This window comes from Balaenoptera musculus, chromosome 16 (genome assembly GCF_009873245.2).
Source record: "Balaenoptera musculus isolate JJ_BM4_2016_0621 chromosome 16, mBalMus1.pri.v3, whole genome shotgun sequence".
Lineage (NCBI taxonomy): Eukaryota > Metazoa > Chordata > Mammalia > Artiodactyla > Balaenopteridae > Balaenoptera > Balaenoptera musculus.
Genome location: NC_045800.1, coordinates 19330986 through 19352888, shown reverse-complemented (window position 1 = coordinate 19352888; position 21903 = coordinate 19330986). Strand labels below are relative to the sequence as shown.

General features: G+C 45.7%; 1 protein-coding gene across 2 annotated transcripts in view; it reads left to right on the top strand.

The window, feature by feature from the left end:
* Positions 1-21677, top strand: part of RBM20 (RNA binding motif protein 20) — a 205802-nt gene extending 184125 nt beyond the window's left edge. Inside the window, exons 12-15 of one of the 2 annotated variants that reach the window (XR_005016809.1) lie at positions 1209-1343; positions 14683-14804; positions 18649-19059; positions 20250-21677. Coding sequence is in view for 1 of the 2 variants with exons in the window: in XM_036828612.1 (XP_036684507.1) it covers positions 1209-1343; positions 14683-14804; positions 18649-18759 (368 nt within the window). In the remaining variant the exon portion in view is untranslated. Of the gene's footprint in view, positions 1-1208; positions 1344-14682; positions 14805-18648 lie in introns of both variants that reach the window. The other variant, XM_036828612.1, reaches the window with a different exon arrangement.
* Positions 21678-21903: the final 226 nt, after the last annotated feature.

Below are 21903 nucleotides of genomic sequence, written 5' to 3'. Positions count from 1 at the left end.
CTCTCTTGTCTGCACCACCGAGGACCACCCAGGCCGTTGTTTCTGTGAGGCCTGAGTGAGGGGGCGGGAGCGTGGGAGGCCGAGAAGGGAACGGGCAGAGGGAAGAATGAGGGGCTCACGAAGGGGCATGGCCGGTTCCCATTCTCACCACCTCAGACCCACTTTTCTCCAGCGTCTGACAGTGAAGCAAGACTTGTCCCGGGAGCTCCTCCACCTCCATTGGAGGTGATGTGTGTCTGTGCCTGGCACTATGACATCATGAAAGAGTTTAAAATAGGCTAAGCCCTGTTTTCTGTGCCAAGTGGAAACTAAAGATCCATCAAGGACTGTGGGGGAGGGAAGAGTAGTCCTCATTTTTCTCTCAATGAAAATAGCTAGAAATTCATTTTGCAGAAAGCCTGCAGTATTCCAGAGTTTGAAGTAAGGGGGATAAGAGTCGAGGGCAGAAAACACAGAGGAAAGGCTTAAAAATAAACATGTCAACCCAGTGCTCTGTGGTTGGCACGAGCTGGTAGGTGAGCTGGCGGCTTGGACTTCCCTCCATGTCAAGCTGACCTGAGCTGTTTTTCACCTGCGTGGATCTGAGTCTCCATGGAAACTCTGCTGTGAGCTGCCTTGTTGCCAGAGAAACGCTGAGGCCTGGGCTGTGTCTAGAGAAGGCAAGAATAAAGGAGCGAAGTGGTGTTCACCTTGCTCTGATTGAACCCCTTGTATTTTGCGGTATAGGTCTCGACATGCACTGGTGTTAATGGCTTGTTAGCTTAGCCAGTGTTTGGAGTTCATATTTAATAACACTGCTCGACAGGCTTGGGGTGAGAATGGCATTGCCTTTTCTGCCCGCCTCAGTGCTTCTGGGGACATCAGCACAATTTTTGCACTTCAATAATTCTTCTGCCTGCAGAGATGGAGTTGTTACTGAACCGGGGACACGGGGATGGATCATCCCAACCGAAGGCGTCAGCAGCCCATCCCCCCACGGACCTGATGCAGCTGCTTGCCAAGTTTTCTTGCGTGTGGCATTCTTTTGGCAGCGGAAAGGGCTCTTTGTTATAGCACTTTGGTTCTAATTAGCAGCCCTGGCCTAGTCTCATGTTATTAAGCAGCACAAGGGACTGTTTCCCATCACACAGTGCAAGGAATACAGTTGCAGGGATTCTTTGAGGCATGTTGTGTTTCATTATCACTTTGCCCTGGCTCATGTTTTGCAGATAACTCCAGGTACATGGAAATGAAATCTCTGGACTTGAGGTCACTGGAATATGCTGAAGTGGAGCTGAAACAGCCCCTTTCTTTGCCTTCCTGGGAACCTGAGGATGTGTTCAGAGAACTTAGCATTCCTCTAGGTGGGTGAAATACACAGTCCTTCCTGAGAATCTGGCTCCAGGAAACGATAGTCCTGTAATAACATCTAAGAGCTTGAGAGGGCTTTTTGTCATTTTGTCGTCTTTCGTGTCTGATGCAGTTACCTAGATGTGTGTGCTGCCTTAAAGTTTCTTGAAATTTCAGTCTCCCATAGTAGACCAGATACCTCATGGGGCCAGACTTTGAACGGCACTGCCCTGGGAGCCAGAGCAGAGACTTGTTTTCCCTGTCAGGAAGTGCTTTTTTCCTGACCACACAGCCCTTATTCAGCCAGGGAAGCAGAGGCCAACAGCTGCCATAAAGCCACTAGCTGATTCACTTTGTTATATAGCAGAAACTAACACAACATTGTAAAGCAATTATACTCCAATAAAGATGTTAAAAAAAAAAAAGAAGAAAGAAATGCACCTCTTCTGCTAATGTCTTCCCTGCCCTCCTGGCCCCAGCCCTTCTCAAAACAACGCTGCATTGTTTTCTCTTTGAGAGACCAGCTTCTCTGAGCCATTGACGCCGAATAGACTGCGTCTGGGGCAGACCCTATATAGTTGATAGAAGAGCACTGAACAGAGACGTGGGCCCCTGTCCTTCCCATGCTGGGTAACTGCACGTCCTCAAACAAGTCATACCCAGGAATGTTTTGGGGGTTTTTTTCCCAGTCACTGCAAGTCCTTTATTAACAAGTCAATTAGCCCCAGAGGGGCGAGTCAACATGGAGGCTCACCCTTTCCATCAGGTTTCCTTTTTTCCTTTTCATCTGCTTTTAAAAATTTCGTACTGTTTCCTGTCCTCCAAGTGTGCCATTTAGTCAGATCGAAGAGCAAACTTTCTTTTTTTTTAAAGGATGAGTTTGCTGCATAGCGTCCAGTATGCTCCAGGACAAAAACTAAAAAAAGCAAATACACACTGACCTTAGAATGAACTAAGATGATTGCCAGAAGGCCCTGGGTTTTTTAATGCTGGAAAATAGTTGCAAAGTCTGCCTTTCAGGAAAAAGGTGCCAGACAGTTCATTTATGCATTCACTTAGTCAGCAACCCCTCCTGGATAACGTGGCACTCTGTGAGACGCTCAGGGGGAACTGAGAAATGGAACACAAGTCTCTTGGCATCTAGGAACTTAGAAATCTATATGACACACACAGGCAAAAATTAAGAATAAATTCTGCTACCTTATAATTCATGTTTTATTTTATTTTTTATTATAAAAGGTGTGAAAGATTATTATAACGAATTTTTAAAACCATATGAAGTAAATATTAAATGTTGTATCTCTTCCCTCCAGTCTCTCCCCCTCGCCAGAGGTAGCCACTGTCATACCCACAGATAGTTTTTCTCCCACAAAAACAGGATCAAACTATACACATAATGTTGTGCAATTTGCTTTTATAACGTAACAGTGGGTCTTAGAGAGCTCTTCACATCAGTACATAGAGAATGCATTCTTCTTAACCACCGCAAATATTCCATCTTAAAAGCTGTACCATACGTTATCGATCCATTCCTCTACTGGTGAACATTATGTTTTCATTTTGTGTTCCATTATTAAAATGCTATAATAGTTAGGCTTTTATCATTTACCATGTAGGCACCACTTCTAGTATTTTTCTCATTGAACTCTCAAAACACCTGTGAGGTAAGTAATATTTTTATCCCTATATCACAGATAAGAAATGAGATGCAGGGTTACAAAGCTAACGAACAGCCCAGACTGGAGTCAGGATTCAAACCCCAACACTTTGACTCCCTGTGCCATGCTGCCTCTGAGCTTTGTTGCCTTCCAAACGCACTGTCACCTTTGTGTGTGAATCAGGGTTTCTGGAGGATAACGTCCTGGCCCGGGGGAGGGGGGATGTCCATATATATTTGTATTTCATATTTTCATAATTGCCACTGAATTGCTCCCCAAAAAGATTATACCAGTTTTCAGCGCTACCTCAAGTGAGAGTACTCATTCTCCACATCCTCGCCAACTTTGGATCTTATCAGTTTTTAATCTTTACCAACCTGTTAGGAGGAAAATGGTAGCTCATTTTATTTTTTAAAACACAGTTCTATTGAGGTATAATTGATGATAATGAAGTTCACATAAGGCACACAATTTGATGAATTTTGACACATGTACACACCTGTGAGACCATCACCACAACCAACGTAGTGAACATATTCTTCACCCCCCATATTTCCTGATACTCCTTTGTAATCCCTCGCTCCCACCCTCAGTCCCCAAGTAACCACTGCCCTCCTTCCTTTCACTAAATATTAGTTTGCATTCTAGAATTTTATATAAAGGGAATTATACAGTATGTACTCTTGTCACCTGGCTTTTTTCAACTCAATAATTATTCTGAGATTCATCCGAACTGTTGGGTGTATGGATAGTTGGTTTCTATTTATTGTTGAGGAGTATTGCATTGTGGTTATGGGTAGATCACATTTTGTTTATTCATTCAGCTGTTGATGGGCATTTGGGTTGTTTCTGGTGTGGGGCTATTACATATTGTACTTTTATTCTTGATTGTAGTGTCCGATTAGAATTTTTTTAACATCTTTATTGGAGTATAATTGCTTTACAATGTTGTGTTAGTTTCTGCTTTATAACAAAGTGAATCAGCTATACATATACATATATCCCCATATCCCCTCCCTCTTGAGTCTCCCTCCCACCCTCCCTATCTGACCCCTCTAGGTGGTCACAAAGCACCGAGCTGATCTCCCTGTGCTATGCAGCTCCTTCCCACTAGCGATCTATTTTACATTTGGGAGTGTATATATGTCAATGCTACTCTTACTTCGTCCCAGCTTACCCTTCCCCCTCCCCGAGTCCTCAAGTCCATTCTCTACGTCTACGTCTTTATTCCTGTCCTACCCCTAGGTTCATCAGAACCATTTTTTTTTAGATTCCATATATATGTCTTAGCATACAGTATTTGTTTTTCTCTTTCTGACTTACTTCTCTCTGTATGACAGACTCTAGGTCCATCCACCTCACTACAAATAACTCAATTTCGTTTCTATTTATGGCTAATATCCCATTGTATATATATGCCACATCTTCTTTATCCATTCATCTGTTGAAGGACACTTAGGTTGCTTCCATGTCCTGGCTAGTGTAAATAATGCTGCAATGAACATTGTGGTACACAACTCTTTTTGAATTACGGTTTTCTCACGGTATATGCCCAGTAGTGGGATTGCTGGGTCCTATGGTAGTTCTATTTTTAGTTTTTTAAGGAACCTCCATACTGTTCTCCATAGTGGCTGTACCAATTTACATTCCCACCAACAATGCAAGAGGGTTCCCTTTTCTCCACACCCTCTCCAGCATTTATTGTTTGTCGATTTTTTGGTGATGGCCATTCTGACCGGTGTGAGGTGATACCTCATTGTAGTTTTGATTTGCATTTCTCTAATGATGGGTGATGTTGAGCATCTTTTCATGTGTTTGTTGGCAATCTGTATGTCTTCTTTGGAGAAATGTCTATTTAGGTCTTCTGACCATTTTTGGATTGGGTTTTTTTTTTTTGATATTGAGCTGCATGAGCTGCTTGTATATTTGGGAGATTCATCCTTTGTCAGTTGCTTCGTTTGCAAATATTTTCTCCCATTCTGAGGGTTGTCTTTTTGTCTCGTTTATGGTTTCCTTTGCTCTGCAAAAGCTTTTAAGTTTCATTAGGTCCCATTCATTAATTTTTGTTTTTATTCCCATTTCTCTAGGAGGTGGGTCGGAAAGGATCTTGCTGTGATTTATGTCATAGAGTGTTCTGCCTATGTTTTCCTCTAAGAGTTTTATGCTGTCTGGCCTTAACATTTAGATCTTTAATCCATTCTGAGTTTATTTTTGTGGATGGTGTTAGGGAGTGTTCTAATTTCATTCTTTTACATGTAGCTGTCCAGTTTCCCAGCACCACTTATTGAAGAGGCTGTCTTTTCTCCATTGTATATTCTTGCCTCCTTTATCAAAGATAAGGTGACCATGTGTGCGTGGGTTTATCTCTGGGCTTTCTATCCTGTTCCATTGATCTATATTTCTATTTTTGTGCCAGTACCATACTATCTTGATTACTGTAGCTTTGTAGTATAGTCTGAAGCCCAGGAACCTGATTTCTCCTGCTCCGTTTTTCTTTCCCTTTCTCTTTTCTTTTTCTTTGGCTATTCAGGGTCTTTTGTGTTTCCATACAAATTGTAAAATGTTTTGTTCTAGTTCTGTTAAAAATGCCATTGGTAGTTTGATAGGGATTGCATAGAGTCTGTAGATTGCTTTGGGTAGTATAGTCATTTTCACAATGTTGATTCTTCCAATCCAAGAACATGGTATATCTCTCCATCTGTTTGTATCGTTTTTAATTTCTTTCATCAGTGTCTTATAGTTTTCTGCAGACAGGTCTTTTGTCTCCTTAGGTAGGTTTATTCCTAGGTATTTTATTCCTTTTGTTGCAGTGGTAAATGGGAGTGTTCCCTTAATTTCTCTTTCAGATATTTCATCATTAGTGTATAGGAATGCAAGAGATTTCTGTGCATTAATTTTCTATCCTGCTACTTTACCAAATTCATTGATTAGCTCTAGTAGTTTTCTGGTAGCATCTTTAGGATTCTGTATGTATAGCATCATGTCATCTGCAAACAGTGACAGTTTTACTTCTTCTTTTCTGATTTGGATTCCTTTTATTTCTTTTTTTTCTCTGATTGCCATGGCTAAAGCTTCCAAAACTATGTTGAATAATAGCAACGAGAGTGGGCAACGTTGTCTTGTTCCTGATCTTAGTGGAAATGGTTTCAATTTTTCACCATTGAGAATGATGTTGGCTGTGGGTTTATCATATATGGCCTGTATTATGTTGAGGTAGGTTCCCTCTATGCCTACTTTCTGTAGAGTTTTTATCATAAATGGGTGTTGAATTTTGTCAAAAGCTTTTTCTGCATCTATTGAGATTATCATATGGATTTTATCCTTCAATTTGTTAATATGGTGTATCACATTGATTGAATTATGTATATTGAAGAATCCTTGCATTCCTGGGATAAACTGCACTTGATCATTGTGTGTGATCCTTTTAATGTGCTATTGGATTCTGTTTGCTAGTATTTTGTTGAGGATTTTTGCATCTACGTTCATCAGTGATATTGGCCTGTAGTTTTCTTTTTTTGTGACATATTTCTCCAGTTTTGGTATCAGGGTGATGGTGGCCTCGTAGAATGAGTTTCAGAATGTTCCTCCCTCTGCTCTATTTTGGAAGAGTTTGAGAAGGATAGGTGTTAGCTTTTCTCTAAATGTTTGATAAAATTCACCTGTGAAGCCATCTCTTCCTGGGCTTTTGTTTGTTGGAAGATTTTTAATCACAGTTTCAATTTCAGTGCTTATGATTGGTCTGTTCATATTTTCTATTGCTTCGTGGTTCAGCCTTGGAAGGTTGTACTTTTCTAAGAATTTGTCCATTTCTTCCAGGTTGTCCATTTTATTGGCATATAGTTGCTTGTAGTAATCTCTCATGATCCTTTGTAATTTTGCAGTGTCAGTTGTTATTTCTTTTTCATTTCTAATTCTGTTGATTTGAGTCTTCTCCATTTTTTTCTTGATGAGTCTGGCTAATGGTTTATCAATTTTGTTTATCTTCTCAAAGAACCAGCTTTTAGTTTTATTGATCTTTGCTATCATTTCCTTCAGTTCTTTTTCATTTATTTTTGATCTGATCTTTATGATTTCTTTCCTTCTGCTAACTTTGGCTTTTTTTTTGTTCTTCTTTCTCTAATTGCTTTCAGTGTGAGTTTAGGTTGTTTATTTGAGATTTTTCTTGTTTCTTGAGGTCGGATTTTATTGCTATAAACTTCCCTCTTAGAACTGCTTTTGCTGTATCCCATAGATTTTGGGTCGTTGTGTTTTCACTGTCATTTGTTTCTAGGTATTTTTTGATTTCCTCTTTGATTTCTTCAGTGATCTCTTGGTTATTTAGTAGCGTATTGTTCAGCCTCCATATGTTTGTATTTTTTACAGTTTTTTTCCTGTAATTGATATCTAGTCTCATAGTGTAGCGGTCAGAAAAGATACTTGATATGATTTCAATTTTCCTAAATTTACCAAGGCTTGATTTGTGACGCAAGATATAATCTATCCTGGAGAATGTTCCATGTGCACTTGAGAAGAAAGTGTACTCTGTTGTTTTTGGATGGAATGTACTATAAATATCAATTAAGTCTATCTGGTCTAATGTGTCATTTAAAGCTTGTGTTTCCTTATTTATTTTCATTCTGTATCATCTGTCCATTGGTGAAAGTGAAGTGTTAAAGTCCCTACTCTTACTGTGTTACTGTCGATTTCTCCTTTTATGGCTGTTAGCATTTGCCTTATGTATTGAGGTGCTCCTATGTTGGGTGCGTAAATATTTACAATTGTTATATCTTCTTGGATTGATCCCTTGATCATTATGTAGTGTCCTTCTTTGTCTCTTATAATAGTCTTTATTTTAAAGTCTGTTTTGTCTGGTATGAGTATTGCTACTCCAGCTTTCTTTTGATTTCCATTTGCATGGAATGTCTTTTTCCATCCCCTCACTTTCAGTCTGTACATGTCCCTAGGTCTGAAGTGGGTCTCTTGTAGACAGCATATATATGGGTCTTGTTTTTGTATCCATTCAGCCAGTCTATGTCTTTTGGTTGGAGCATTTAATCCATTTACATTTAAGGTAATTATCGATATGTATGTTCTTATTAACATTTTCTTAATTGTTTTGGGTTTGTTTTTGTAGGTCTTTTCCTTCTCTTGTGTTTCCTGCCTAGAGATGTTCCTGTAGCATTTGTTGTAAAGCAGGTTTGGTCGTGCTGAATTCTCTTAACTTTTACTTGTCTGTAAAGGTTTTAATTTCTCTGTTGAATCTGAATGAGATGCTTGCTGGGTGGAGTAACCTTGGTTGTAGGTTTTTCCCTTTCATCACTTTAAATGTGTCCTGCCACTCCCTTTTGGCTTGCAGAGTTTCTGCTGAAAGATCAGCTGTTAATCTTATGGGGATTCCCTTGTATGTTATTTGTTGTTTTTCCCTTGCTGCTTTTAATATTTTTTCTTTGTATTTAATTTTTGATAGATTGATTAATATGTGTCTTGGCGTGTTTCTCCTTGGATTAATCCTGCATGGGACTCTGTGCTTCCTGGACTTGAGTGTTTCCTTTCTTACGTTAGGGAAGCTTTCAGCTATAATCTCTTCCAATATTTTCTCAGACCCTTTCTTTTCTCTTCTTCTTCTGGGACCCCTATTATTCGAATGTTGGTACATTTAGTGTTGTCCCATAGGCCTCTAAGACTGTCCTCAATTCTTTTCATTCTTTTTTCTTTATTTTGCTCTGTGGCAGTTATTTCCACTAGTTTATCTTCCAGGTCACTTATCCATTCTTCTGCCTCAGTTATTCTGCTATTGATTCCTTCTAGAGAATTTTTAATTTCATTTATTGTGTTGTTCATCATTGTTTGTTTGCTCTTTAGTTCTTCTAGGTCCTTGTTAAACATTTCTTGTATTTTATCCATTCTATTTCCAAGATTTTGGATCATCTTTACTATCATTACTCTGAATTCTTTTTCAGGTAGACTGCATATTTCCTCCTCTTTTGTTTGGTCTGGTGTGTTTTTACATTGCTCCTTCATGTGCTGCGTATTTCTCTGTCTTCTCTTTTTGTTTAACTTACTGTGTTTGGGGTCTCCTTTTTTGCAGGCTGCAGGTTCATAGTTCCCGTTGTTTTTGGTGTCTGCCCCCAGTGGGTAAGGTTGGTTCAGTGGGTTGTGTAGGCTTCCTGGTGGAGGGGACGGGTGCCTGTGTTCTGGTGGGTGGGGCTGGATCTTGTCCTTCTGGTGGGCAGGACCATGTCCAGTGGCGTGTTTTGGGGTGTCTGTGAACTTAGTATGACTTCAGGCAGCCTCTCTGCTAATGGGTGGGGTTGTGTTCCCGTCTTGCTAGTTGTTTGGCATGGGGCGTCCAGCATGGGAGCTTGCTGGCCATTGGGTGGAGCTGGGTCTTAGTGTTGAGACAGAGATCTCTGGGAGAGCTCTCGCTGATTGATATTACATGGGGCTGGGAGGTCTCTGGTGGTCCAACCTCCTGGGCTCGGCTCTCCCATCTCTGAGGCTCAGTCCTGACACCCAGCTGGAACACCAAGACCCTGCCAGCTGCACAGCTCGGAATAAAAGGAAGAAAAAATAGGAAGAAAAAAAAATGAACAGATAGAACCCGAAACAAAATGGTAAAAGCAAAACTAAACAGACAAAATCACACAAAGAATCATATACACACACACTCATAAAAAGAAAACAAACAAACAACAACAAAAAAACCCAAACAGTTAGAACCCTAGGACAAATGGTAAGAGCAAATCTAAACAGACAAAATAACACAAAGAAACATATACATACACACTCACAAAAAGAGAAAAAAGGGAAAAAATAATAATAATTTTTTAAAAAAGAAGAGAGCCACCAAACCAATGAACAAATCCACCAGTGCTGACAAGCACTAAAAACTAAACTAAGATGAACATAAAAACCAGAAACAAATCGGACGCAGAAAGCAAACCCCAAGTCTACAGTTGCTCCCAAAGTCCACCGCCTCAATTTTGGGAACATTTGTTGTCCATTCAGGTATTCCGCAGATGCAGGTTTCATCAAGTTGATTGTGGGGATTTAATCCGCTGCTCCTGAGGCTGCACCGAGAAATTTCCCTTTCTCTTCTTTGTTCCCACAGCACCTGGGGTTCAGCTTTGGTTTGGCCCCGCCTCTGCATGTAGGCCGCCCTCAGGTGTCTGTTCCCTTTTGGGAAGTCTGAGGTCTTCTGCCAGCTTTCAGTAGGTGTTCTATAGGAGTTGTTCCACATGTAGATGTATTTGTGGGGAGGAAGGTGATCTTCACGTCTTACTCCTCCCCCATCTTGAAGGTCTCCCCTCTGATTAGCTTTGAGACCTATTGTCTCATCCATCTCAGTAGGGGGCATACGGTACTATTTTCTGCATTTGACGGTGAGGAAACTGAAGCCCAGAGACTTTCTTACCTGAGATCACACAGCAGGCTCATGTCAGAACTGAGGATTCCTAATTGGAGACCCTCTTGTTCCTACAGTTCAGGCAGCACAGTGGAGGAAAGGCAATTGGGTGGAGTGGTTAAGAGCACAGACTCTGGAATCTGACTTCCTGGGTTCAAATCCCAGCTGGCTGTGGGACAAAAAGCTGCTTATTTAACCTCTCTCCTTGGCTTTCTTCATCTCTAAATAAGGGCTGGTAATAGATGCCTACCATGTAGGGTTATTTTGAGGATTAGTTGAATGAGTACTGGTAAGGTCTCAGTGTCTTCCAGTAGAAGGTACTTAATACAGGTTGTCTATTGTTATTATTCATTTATGAAATAGTTATTGAGACCTACTATGCTTCCTCTCACTGGGGGCTACATAACCCTTCACCCTCCATGGTCTGTTCCTAGCAGAGAGAGTTCTGGGGGTGGAGGAACAACTCAGGCTTGGTCCCTGTGGAGAGCAGAGAGGCAGAATGAGGAGGAGAGGGGGGCAGAGTCCTGCTGCTTAGGGGCTGGACTGGGCATGGGGGTGTGGAAGGGCACCCTATGTGTTTCAGGCCAGCTCTGGGTGACCCCAGCCAGTGTGAGCCTGACAAGGCCTGCTCTTCCCAGAACCAAAGGGCACTGCCTGCAAAATGCAAGCTCCCCCGCCACCCATCCCAGGCTTTGCTGGGATGACAGAGTTGTAATTACCAGTGCCAGGAGCTATTATTAGAAGGCAGATGTAGCTTTAGTTATTGTACTTAGGAGAGGCTGAAAAATGGGAGGACCAGGTTGCTCCAGAACTCACTGGGGCTGTGGCAGTTTTTTCTTGACGCTGCTGCTTCCCCTGGCCCTCACATTCCAGAGGCATCCTGAGGCAGTGTTGGTATCCTAGTGCCCGTGCAACCGCCGGTTACTCAAGGGTGAGTTCCCAGGCGTTTGGGGATCCTGCCCCAGCTTCTCCTTCCTCAGAGCTGTCTCTGACCACCTGCCCAACGAGCCCCAGAGGCCAGTGGAGGCAGGGAGGAGAGTTGCTGGCAGCCATGGAGTCTGGGTTCTCCAGGCGGCTCTGGTGAAAGGCTGGAGGGCCTTCTGGCCTCTGTGCAGAAAGGTTCAACACGTGTCTGGAAACTAATATTCTTTTAATGCTTTTTTTTAAAATTTATTTTTATTTATTTATTTTTGGCCACATTGGGTCTTCATTACTGCACGTGGGCTTTCTCTAATGGCGACGAGCGGGGGCTACCCTTTGTTGCAGTACGCGGGCTTCTCACTACAGTGGCTTCTCTTGTTGCAGAGCATGGGCTCTAGGCACGCGGGCTTCAGTAGTTGCAGCACGTGGGCTCAGTAGTTGTGGCTCACAGGCTCTAGAGCGCAGGCTCGGTAGTTGTGGCACATGGGCTTAGTTGCTCCGCGGCATATGGGATCTTCCCAGACCAGGGATTAAACCTGTGTCCCTTGCATTGGCAGGCGGCCACTGTGCCACCAGGGAAGCCCCCATGGAAACTAATATTTTTTGAGCACCAGGCAAAATGATAGGTGCTTCCCCATAACACCATTTGTGGTATGATTATTCCTGTTTCATAGATGAAGAAACTGATCTCAGAGAGGTTAAATAACATACCTGAGATCACACAATGTGAGTCAAAGAGCTAGGTCTATCTGACTCTAAATTCCATATTCCATTTTCTCTCCAGTATACTGTGGCTTCCGAGCTTTTTTGTTTTGTTTTGTTTTCCCCAGTGGAAGCCTTTGTTCAAGTGAAATCTCACTACAGATGGTAGCTGTGCTGCTGGGGTCGAAAGGGGCACTGCTGAGACCCTGCTTCACCCTCTGTGGTGGCTTCTGAGGCAGCTGCACCCTTTTTGGGGGGCCAAGGACAGGGACTAGGAGGCCTCTTGGGAAACCTGGAAGATTCTGGAGGCCTCAGCAGGGTCTGCAGTGAAAACCTCAAGGCTTCTTTCCTGGTTTTACCCAACTGGCCGATCCTGCAGGGTCTGGGACGGGACACAGGGAGAGGCTCTGATCACAGGCCTGCGCTGCTCCACGTGGCCTCGGGTGGTGCTTCTCCATTTCTGGTTGCCTCTCTCTTGTCTTGTGTGGGCCTCTGCTCCCCATAGAGCAGCAGCAAAGGGGAGAAGTATTTTGCAGGAACAGAGGACAAAGGCAGGCCTTGCTTAATGCTCGTTTGCCAGCCACAGCCAGGAGCCAGGGCCCGGGGGAGGTGGAGGGGTGGGCTGGCCACACACAGGCAAAGCCAACGCTTTCCCATCCTTTGCAGTGAGGGTGGGAGGATGGTGGGGAGGGGAAGGACACTCGGCCTCCCCTTGGGCAGCTGGGCACCCCCGCCCCGGGGACCGCTGGAGACTGCTGAGGGCACGGCAGCGGGCTTGCTGTGTGGCAGTTAGAACCGGCTGAGGCCGCCCAGGCCCCAGACCACAGAGGAGCCGTCAGTCAAGGCAGGCCTCCCAGGCTCCCTCCTCCCTCCAGGCCTGCCCCTCCACACTGATAAGTGGCTCTTTTGAAGTGGAAAAAAAAAAAGTTATAATTACAAGTCTAAGCTGCTCCTCTATGACAGGGTCTCCTGTGCACTTAGCTCTGTCTGTCAGGAGGCAGGAGAAGGAAAGTGAAGCGAGGCCCAGGGTTGTGGTCACACGCAGTGCCTTGGCCTGTCCCCCTCTCTGCAAGAAGCTGCTCTGGCCCTGGTGTGCCGCTCCCAGCCCCGCTCTCCCTGCCGCCCCTTGGGGCCAGATCTCCAACCTTCCCCCGCCCCCAGCAGAACCAACCAGACGGGCAGCAGCAAAGCCCAGCTGAAGTGTGTCAGCACACAGGGAGCGGCCCCCGTCTGAAGGCGGGATCTGGGTGTCCTGAGCGGCTAGCCCCTTTCCTTTAGTTCCGCAGTGGGCCCTGCTCATCATGGCCCTCACACCCTGTTCTTTAGCTGGTGCTTCACGATCAGGTGCCTGAGGAAACTGAGACCCAGGAGGGGTTCAGCCAGCTCTCCCCAGGCTACACAGATTCTTAGCCTCTGGTCTGTGCCTTCTCAGACCTGGGCTCTTTCCAGTCTGCCGTCCGTGTCTTCAAGAGGAGAACTGTGACCCTCAAACACCTTGGTGGAGGCTGGAGCGGCCACCGTCCCACTTCAGAGATGAATCCTCTGGGCTGTGACACTGTCACTTGTCTGGCTGTTGGGCCACCATTTCCCTTCCTCAGAATCAGAACGCCTCCCAGAATCCTGGCACTTTTATTTAACGCATCATAAATAAAATGTTACTAATTAATGATTCAGGTGTAAAGACTGGAGAAAGATGGAAAAATGTTTATGATAGATCATCACATGAAAAAAGGAGGAGATAGAATTACACTTAGGGTGTGATTAAAAATGTCCCCCTCCCCCCAAAAAAGGCTCTCTATATAGATAGTGTGGAAGAAAATATTTTGATTGGAATGACTCTGGGTGATTTTTCCTCACGTTTATCTTTAAAATTTTTCTTTAATGAACATAATTCTAAAATAAGCAAACAAAAATGAGAGCATTCTTGGGCTTCCCTGGTGCCACAGTGGTTAAGAATCCTCCTGCCAATGCAGGGGACATGGGTTCAAGCCCTGGTCCGGGAAGATCCCACGTGCCGCGGAGCAGCTAAGCCCGTGCGCCACAACTACTGAGCCTGCGCTCTAGAGCCCACGAGCCACAGCTACTGAGCCCGCGTGCCGCAACTACTGAAGCCCACGCGCCTAGAGCCCATGCTCCGCAACAAGAGAAGCCACCGCAATGAGAAGCTCGTACACCGCAACGAAGACACAACACAGCCAAAAATAAATTAATTAAATAAATTTTTAAAAAAACATTCACTTTATAAAAAAAAAAAAGAGCATTCTTCCAGAGTCCTGGCCACAACAGGTGCAGAGAGGGGTACAGTGTGGAGAAACAAAATCCACCCAGGGAAATGTAAGAAACCTCCTTCCTCCTCCTTTCCCTGGAAATAGGCTGATTGTAGTAGAGCCTGGACCTACTTCCCAAAGGCAGTTGCAGAGCATATAATTGCTAAGCCCTCCATCACACTTCAGGGAGTACATCCCTCACATTCACAGCTGCCTGTGAATGAAGTTGATGCTATTTTCTTCGTGCCTGTTTCTCAAATGAGGAAACTGAGGCCTGAAGAAACTGGGTAACCAGCCAAAGTCAACAGTAATCGAGGGCTGGAGTGCATTGCTCCTGTTACCACCTGACTGCTGTCTGGACCCCGGGGGCCTCCCTCCACCTTCCTAATTGCCTACCTATCCACCTCCAATCCTTCTGCAGGGGTGGAGTTCGTGGTGCCCAGGACCGGCTTTTATTGCAAACTGTGTGGGCTGTTCTACACGAGCGAGGAGATGGCAAAGATGACCCACTGTCGCAGTGCCATCCACTACCGGAACTTACAGGTAACCGTCGGCCTTCCTTGCCTAGCGCCCGGGGAGGGTGTGGGGAGTGCACCCTGGTCTCAGTTTCTGTGCGTTGCTGTCTCCTTCCATCTCATGGGAAACTCCTCCTGTTCTCTCAGTCCTGACTCTACCAGGTGGCTCCGTATGGTAGCGGCTTCCCACGTGCTCTCAGAACATCTGTCTCCACCTTGGTACAAAGCATTCTGTTTGGCTTGGGTTTTTTTGTAACTGCCTCTCCCTCTAGACCGAATGACTCGTTAGCGTTCACCTGGCCCCTGGTTGGGTCTCGTCCCTTTTCACCTGGATGTTCCAGATGCAGATATTTCTCTATGTTTCTCTTCCCCTGTGCACTATCCTTGTTTGCTAGAATAAAACCCACTATTATGTTCTATTGAAATGTCCGTCCATACTGCAGCTATTATCACAGGCATACCAGGCATGGACCAGACACTATTCTAGGCACTGGGTAGACAACAACAAAAAAAGCAGACAGCAATCCCTGCCCTCATGGACCTTCCATTCTAACGTAGGAGATAAGCAAAAAATAAAATAAGTACGTTTCATAGTATATTAACTGTGGCATATAAAAAATACCCTATATACCATATTTTATCTAATCTAAGGTGCCATCAGTGGTAGGACACACCACTATTTTTTGATATCAACAAGGAAAAAAATGTTACAAATTAAACGGTGAGACTCCATCAACTGTAAAATGCATCTCAATTTCAGAACTGTTAATGTGTGGAAAAAACACTTCTTAAAATCACAAGATATAGCAATATATCCTATAATATATACCTATATAATATATAGCATATTAGAATGTGATTTTCATATAACTTCTGGTATAAGCTGGGGATTAGTAATGTAATAAAAATCATGGAAGATCAGACACTCAGGGGTAAGTATATCAAGGCACCTCCTGTTTTTACTATAAGGAATCAAACTACGTTTTTGAGGCACAAGGCCTTGACATTAGAAGACCCTTGTGGTAGCAGCATGACCTAATGCCAGAGCAGGCATTACCATCACTTTAATTGTTAAAGAATGGCCGCTCTGGTGGTTCTTAACCAGGGATGTGAACCAAAATCCCCTAGACAGTGTTTCAAAAGTATTTATACTACTTAGGCCAGGTGTTCATTAGAATTTGAGAACTTTCTCAAATATGTAATTTGAGAAAGTTCTCCAAATGATCTGAATGTGTACCCCAGTTAAGAAAACTCAGATATGGGCCAGTTCTCTCGTTTTATAATTGAGGAAACTGGGGCCCAGAGAAGCCAAGGATTTGTCCAAGCCTTGGATTTGTCCAAGGCCATGTAGACGGTGAGTTACTAGGCCTGGCGCCAGATTGCCTGATTCTTAATCCCTTTCCTCTTTTCACTCTACTAAGCTAGTCTTGCAAACTGAGACCCTTGTCATGGCCTGGGTCACCATCTGCAAGGGACTGTCCTTGGCTATGCCCAAACTCAGGTCATTTAAGCCTCTCATTTCCCTCTGGAAAGCAGCTGTTCCATGACCAAGGAAGCCACGAGGTCTGGGGCCCAGGTCCCAGCCTCTCCTGGGGGCGGGCAGTGACTTGGCCAGGCCAAGGGTTCAGATTGGGCTACCCGGCGCCAGCCGAGGGCAGCTGTCTACCCTGAAGACATCATCGTCCCTCACCCCCAACAAGATTAAACCTCTAGAATGGCACGGCTGGATGGGGTCTTGAAGATCATCCGGTCCTGATTTTCCCAAACCTTGGTCTTCACACCAGCTGGAATCTTTTAAAAATGTAGCTTCTTGGACCTACCCTATACGTGCTTATTCATTCTCTCTCTAGCTTGGGGCCTGAGAATCTGCATTTTAAAAAGTCTTTCCAGCAGATTATGATACTTCAACATGAGAACCTGTGATCTCATCCGGCATTCTCGGCTGGATTGTGTAGCCCCCAAGGAGACACACAGCTCAAGGTCACCCAGGAAGGTAGGAAGAGTGAGTGCAGACTTGCCAGGGCCTTGAATTCTAAACCCTGTGTTTTTTGCAGGGCAGCCGACTGCACTGTGTTCTGGGCCTCCGGGCCAAACCCCCAGGCAGACTCGCCTCCCCACAGCAGACCATTCCTGTGGTCCCAGGCATGTCAGGACCAGATGCTGGCTAAGCCCCTTACGCCCACCAACTGCAGTTCAGGTTGCCCTGGCGCACCTGTCCTGAAGATGGGAGCCTCCATCGCAGGCTACCCAGATAGTGTTTCTGCCTATCTGGGAAATGGCCTTGACAGAATGTCTCTGTCCACACAGTCACACCCACCGCACCACACTCCATGTTACACGTGTGAAAAGGGAGGAATTCAGCCCCAAGTAGCAGGTGCTGAGTGACACCTAAGTCAGGCAACTTGTAAACCTAGCACCCCCAGGAGGCCTTGAGGTAGGAGTCGGGTTGTTCTTTGAGGCAGGGTAGAAGGAACCTTCATTTTCTCTCTGCAATCCTGGCTGTGCCCACTGCTGGTCATGCTCTGAGAGAACCCACCAGAGTGATCGGAATAGCAGGTGGAGTCAGTGCTAGATGGGAAAACTAGACGCCTGCTCGGTCCAGTTGGTGGTACACCCACCCGCTTGCCTTCCCTGAGACGAGGTGGAGGAGAAACCCGGCCCTCCATCAGCAGCCTAGCCTGGAGAGATCCACGGTCTGCCCTTCTCCCCGTCAGGCTCACCCACCACTCAAAGCCAACCACAGTCTCTCCTAGAGAGAGCAGGTCGACCCCGTCACCTCAAGCACATCATCCTGTCTGACCCTCAGAATCAACCCTGGAGGAGGAAGGAGGAAGATATCATTTCTCCCATTTAACAGTTTCGGGTCTGAAGCTGGGAAAAGATGAGTGACTTTCCCCAAATCAGACAGCTGGTGCCACTAATGATAAAGGGCAACATTGCTGAGTGTTTATTCCATGCCAGGCAGTGTGCTCAGTCCTTTATGGTACCTCTCTTGGACTTCACCGCAACCTTACGCAGTAGTTACTATATTACTCACACTTTACAGTCGAAGATATCGGAGAACTTGCCTGCTGAGAGCGAGCATTTGAACCCGGGCCATCTGATGGCAAAGCCCACACGCCTGACCACCGCAGGGGACTTAACCCTGCTGGCTCGTAATGCTGTGCTCTCTGCACTGCCCTTGGCTGCCCCAGCCATCAGAGGATATGCAGCTGGGGCGCCAGGCATTTTCCGGTTCCACCTCACTGCGGTGAATCCAGAATCCCAGGAGCAGCCCGACAGGCTCGCCGAGTTGGGCTGGGGGCCAGCGGGAGCAGTGAGTGCTCTGGGGCAGGGCGGAGGTAGCCCCCCACCACGGAACCTCCGAGACACAGAGGCTGCCAGCCTGTCTGCTGGAGTCTCCAACGTCAGGCTGCGGTTCGTCTTTCACAGTCACTATAGGACAGAGCTGCTCCCCTCCCCACCCTTCCAGCCTCCCTCTCGTCCCTCTGCCTTTTACACGTGATGTGCTGCCTGGATACTAGAAACCTTTCTGGAAAACAAGTAGAGTTGTTGTGAGCATTAAATGAGTTTACGGAAGAAAAGCAGTTAGAATAGCACTTGGTCTGGGATACGGCCTATGGATGCGTTTGCTATGGTTAGGATCTGTACTTTCTACCTTCTCTATGGGTCATTTGTAAACTAACATAAAGGGGGCAGAGCTCATCACTTAGCATGGGTCCTGGAGCCCTGGAAGGATCTGGGGAGGAAGAAGAGGGGTCCCACCCACTGGGCAAGGTGATAGGAGAGGGGGCCAAGGCACACACCCCCTTCCTCTCCCGGCAGCTCACCACTCTCTCTCCGCCCCCCCCATCCCCGTCTTTGTCCCACAGAAGTACTTGTCCCAGCTGGCCAAGGAGGGCCTGATGGAGACCGAGGGGGCAGGCAGCCCTCGGCCCGAGGACAGCGGAATCGTGCCACACTTTGAAAGGAAAAAGCTCTGACATCCCTGCCACTGCTGCAAGAGGGGAGAGGAGGGCATGAGAGGTGGGGCCTTCCTGCCCTCGGGGACAGGAACTAAGGCCAGAGAGGAAGGAAGACCAGGCAGGCCACGTGGCCTGGGTTTGTCCTCAGAGACTCATGAAATGCCCCTGAAGCGTCTGCCGGAGTCCTCACCGCGGTGTGTCCAGTCTGCTGAGGGGCACCCACTCTCTTCCTGTTGACTCCTGTTGCCTTCAAACAGTCTTTCAGTTTGCTTCTCTCTCTTTCTCCCTCCCCATCCCCCTCTCCCTCCTGTGCCCAGGGTCATTTTCTTTTCATAAAATCCAACTTCTCAGGGATTTTCACAGTGTTCCGATTCTTGATGGGATAGGACAGGTCAAGCCAGGCTGAGTCTTCCAAAAAAAAAAAGATTTCACGGAGACTCCTGGGCTGAGAACCATGCCAGTGAACCTGGAGCAGTTTCTCTGCCTGGCATCCTGTGTGTGGGGAGCTGAGATGGGTCCTGCAGTCCTGGAGGGGGGAACCCCAGACAGTCAGTGGGCAGAAGCTGGGAGTTCCTCCAGCTGGACCACCTTTCTGAAAAGCCCTGATTTTCATAACTCTTTCATCCTCTCCATCGTTCTAGAAGCCCACCAGATTCATGCCTTAAAATAAAATTTGAGGAGGAAAAGAGCCCTTCATTTTGGAAGCTCTGCTAAGTTCCCCCCAAATGTATCTCCTTCCTCTTGATTTCAGGAGATGCCAGGGTTTGTTCTACTCTGGACATTGAATTTGGTCTAGACTCACTTTAAGTAAAAATGAAAACAGAAGCGTCTTCCCCCTCCAGTTAAAACAGCAGAAGGTCAGGGCTTCCGTTGAAGGTTGGCCTCCCAGCTGTAAATGGTTGGCTTGAGAGACACCAAAACGAGGAAGTGGCATCTGCCCTTGACTCGCCCTTTGGGGCCTACACTCTGGGCTCCAGCAGCCTCATAGCAGAATGGTTTTTAAATGGTCTCTTGGAGGCAGGGGACACAAATGAGAGAGAAGACTGCAGGACTGAGGAGCATTTGAGGGTTGCCAGGTGTTTGTAGGTGGACCCTTTCCAACTGGGCAGAAGGTCAAGGGCATCTCAGAGTTGACCCCGTGTGCAGACTTTGATATTAAATGTTATGCAGCACAGAGCTCCTTCCCACCAGGCTCTGCGATACTGAAAGGTCAGTGGCTTCAGGCCCCAGACAGAACAGGCTGCAAGGTCTGCCATCCATTGGAAGGGTCTGGGAAAAGGTGCTGGGGGGAAATGAGGCTCAGCTGCAGCCCTGGAGAAACCCTTGAGAAGGTCAGAGGGGAGCCTGGTGCTACTTCCTCAAGCTGAGACACTCGCCTGGAGGCGGCCGCCCCAGCTCAGCCCCTGGAAGACGGTTCCTGTTAGTTCTATTCCTGACCACAGGCAGGTAGACTAGGTTGAGATTGTGTGTTTTATTTTAATTTTTTGCTTTTTTTCTTTCAACGGTAGATAAGACTATACTGCGCATTCTGTCCTCTGCACTAAAGGCAGAAGGGTAGAGAGATTATCTGAGTTCGACACTGACGTTTTATCAGTGAGGAAACTGAGGCACAGAAAGGAAGGAAAAACAGAACATAAGAGGATCACGTGTAAACCTTGGGGCAAGTGGTCGCTGGCAAGGAGACAACTGTTGGGGACCTGTGAGAGGGAAGAGTTCAGGCGAGCACCAGAGGCAAACAGACCAGCTTGGACAGGTGTAGGGAGAGGCTGGAGGCAGCAGGGAGCCTGAACTTGGCGTCAAGCAGCTGGGGGCCTCAGCAAGGTGAGCGTCTCAGAGAGAGTAGAGTTTGAAAGTGGTGACTCAGCCCAGACCTGGTCCCCTGGCTGACTCCTCTGTTTTTTTTACCTGGTGCTCTGGAAACCCACCTCCTCCATTTTTTGGAAACCTTTGACCCTGTGTGTCTTCCTTCCCACTGGTGGGAAGTCAGGGGACAGCTCTCTGGCCTCCTTACTGAACCTTGCTGGGAAAAAACCTAAAGGCTAAAACTGCATTTTCAGAGATGCTGGCAGTCTTTTCTCCCAGCAAAGTGGAAGCTGACCCTGCCCGCTCATACCCCCAAGCAGCGTTTCCATGGAAATCTGGATGGCTGTTCCAACAGCTGAATTCCCTAGTAACGTAATGGCTCCCTTGCTGATAGACTGACCTTCCCCATATTTTAAAGCTGGAGAATGGCCCTGTGAAGGAGAGAGAAGAGGCTCTTTGCATTCAATCAGAACCTGTAGTTTAAAAAATCATCTAAGATCCTTTTTTTGTGTGTATATATGTATTTATTTTTATTTATTTTTATACAATTCCATTGGCATAGTTTCACCCACTCTATAATTTGCACTTTTTATTCCTACGTGTGTCATACACAACGCAGTATTAAAAGCAACCAGGAAAATATTGATTTTTTTTTTTAAAGCTTTTCTTCAATGTTTGTTAACCATTTCAAAATGTCTCCCCGAAAAGGTTGTTCAAGAGCAAATGCTGCCTTGAGCAACAAATTTATTTGTACCCCGGGTTAACATAACAAAAGGCCTGTATACTTTCTCTTTATCGTAAACACCTGAAATAAAGTGTATCCACAGAGTATTCCCAAAGAATTTGGTAAATTTGATGTTGGTGTGAGCAGCAGCTGTTAGTATCAGGGTTTCCCTTGACACTCTGAGGCTGTGATCTGTTAGATTATACTTGAACTGGACCAGAGTTTGACTTTTGAGCTTATGAAAAAAAAACATTAGTTCGTTTAAGTTTGAACTTGTAAAGTATTGGAATTTGTTGAGTGTCTCATAAATCGTCACCACTTTTCCCGATCTGTATAACTGACAGCAAGTGTTTGTTTTTACAAAAGGAAAAAAAAAGATTTTTAATAAAGAGAATTTGAAAGCTCTTGAGTGAGTAGCCATCTGTCACACAGGGATCCCTCAACCTTTGGCTGGGGGATGCTCAGCGAGCACGGAAGTTGGGAGTTGGTCCCTCTCTGAATCTGGAATGTTTCTGAAGAGTTGAGAAAAGAGGACACAAGAGGTTACACTCAGGCCTCTGCGGGGATCAGAGCTTCTCAGGGGTGAACCTCCAGGAGGGTTGAGTCCGGGAAAGTGGGGAGCTGCTGTTCTCCAT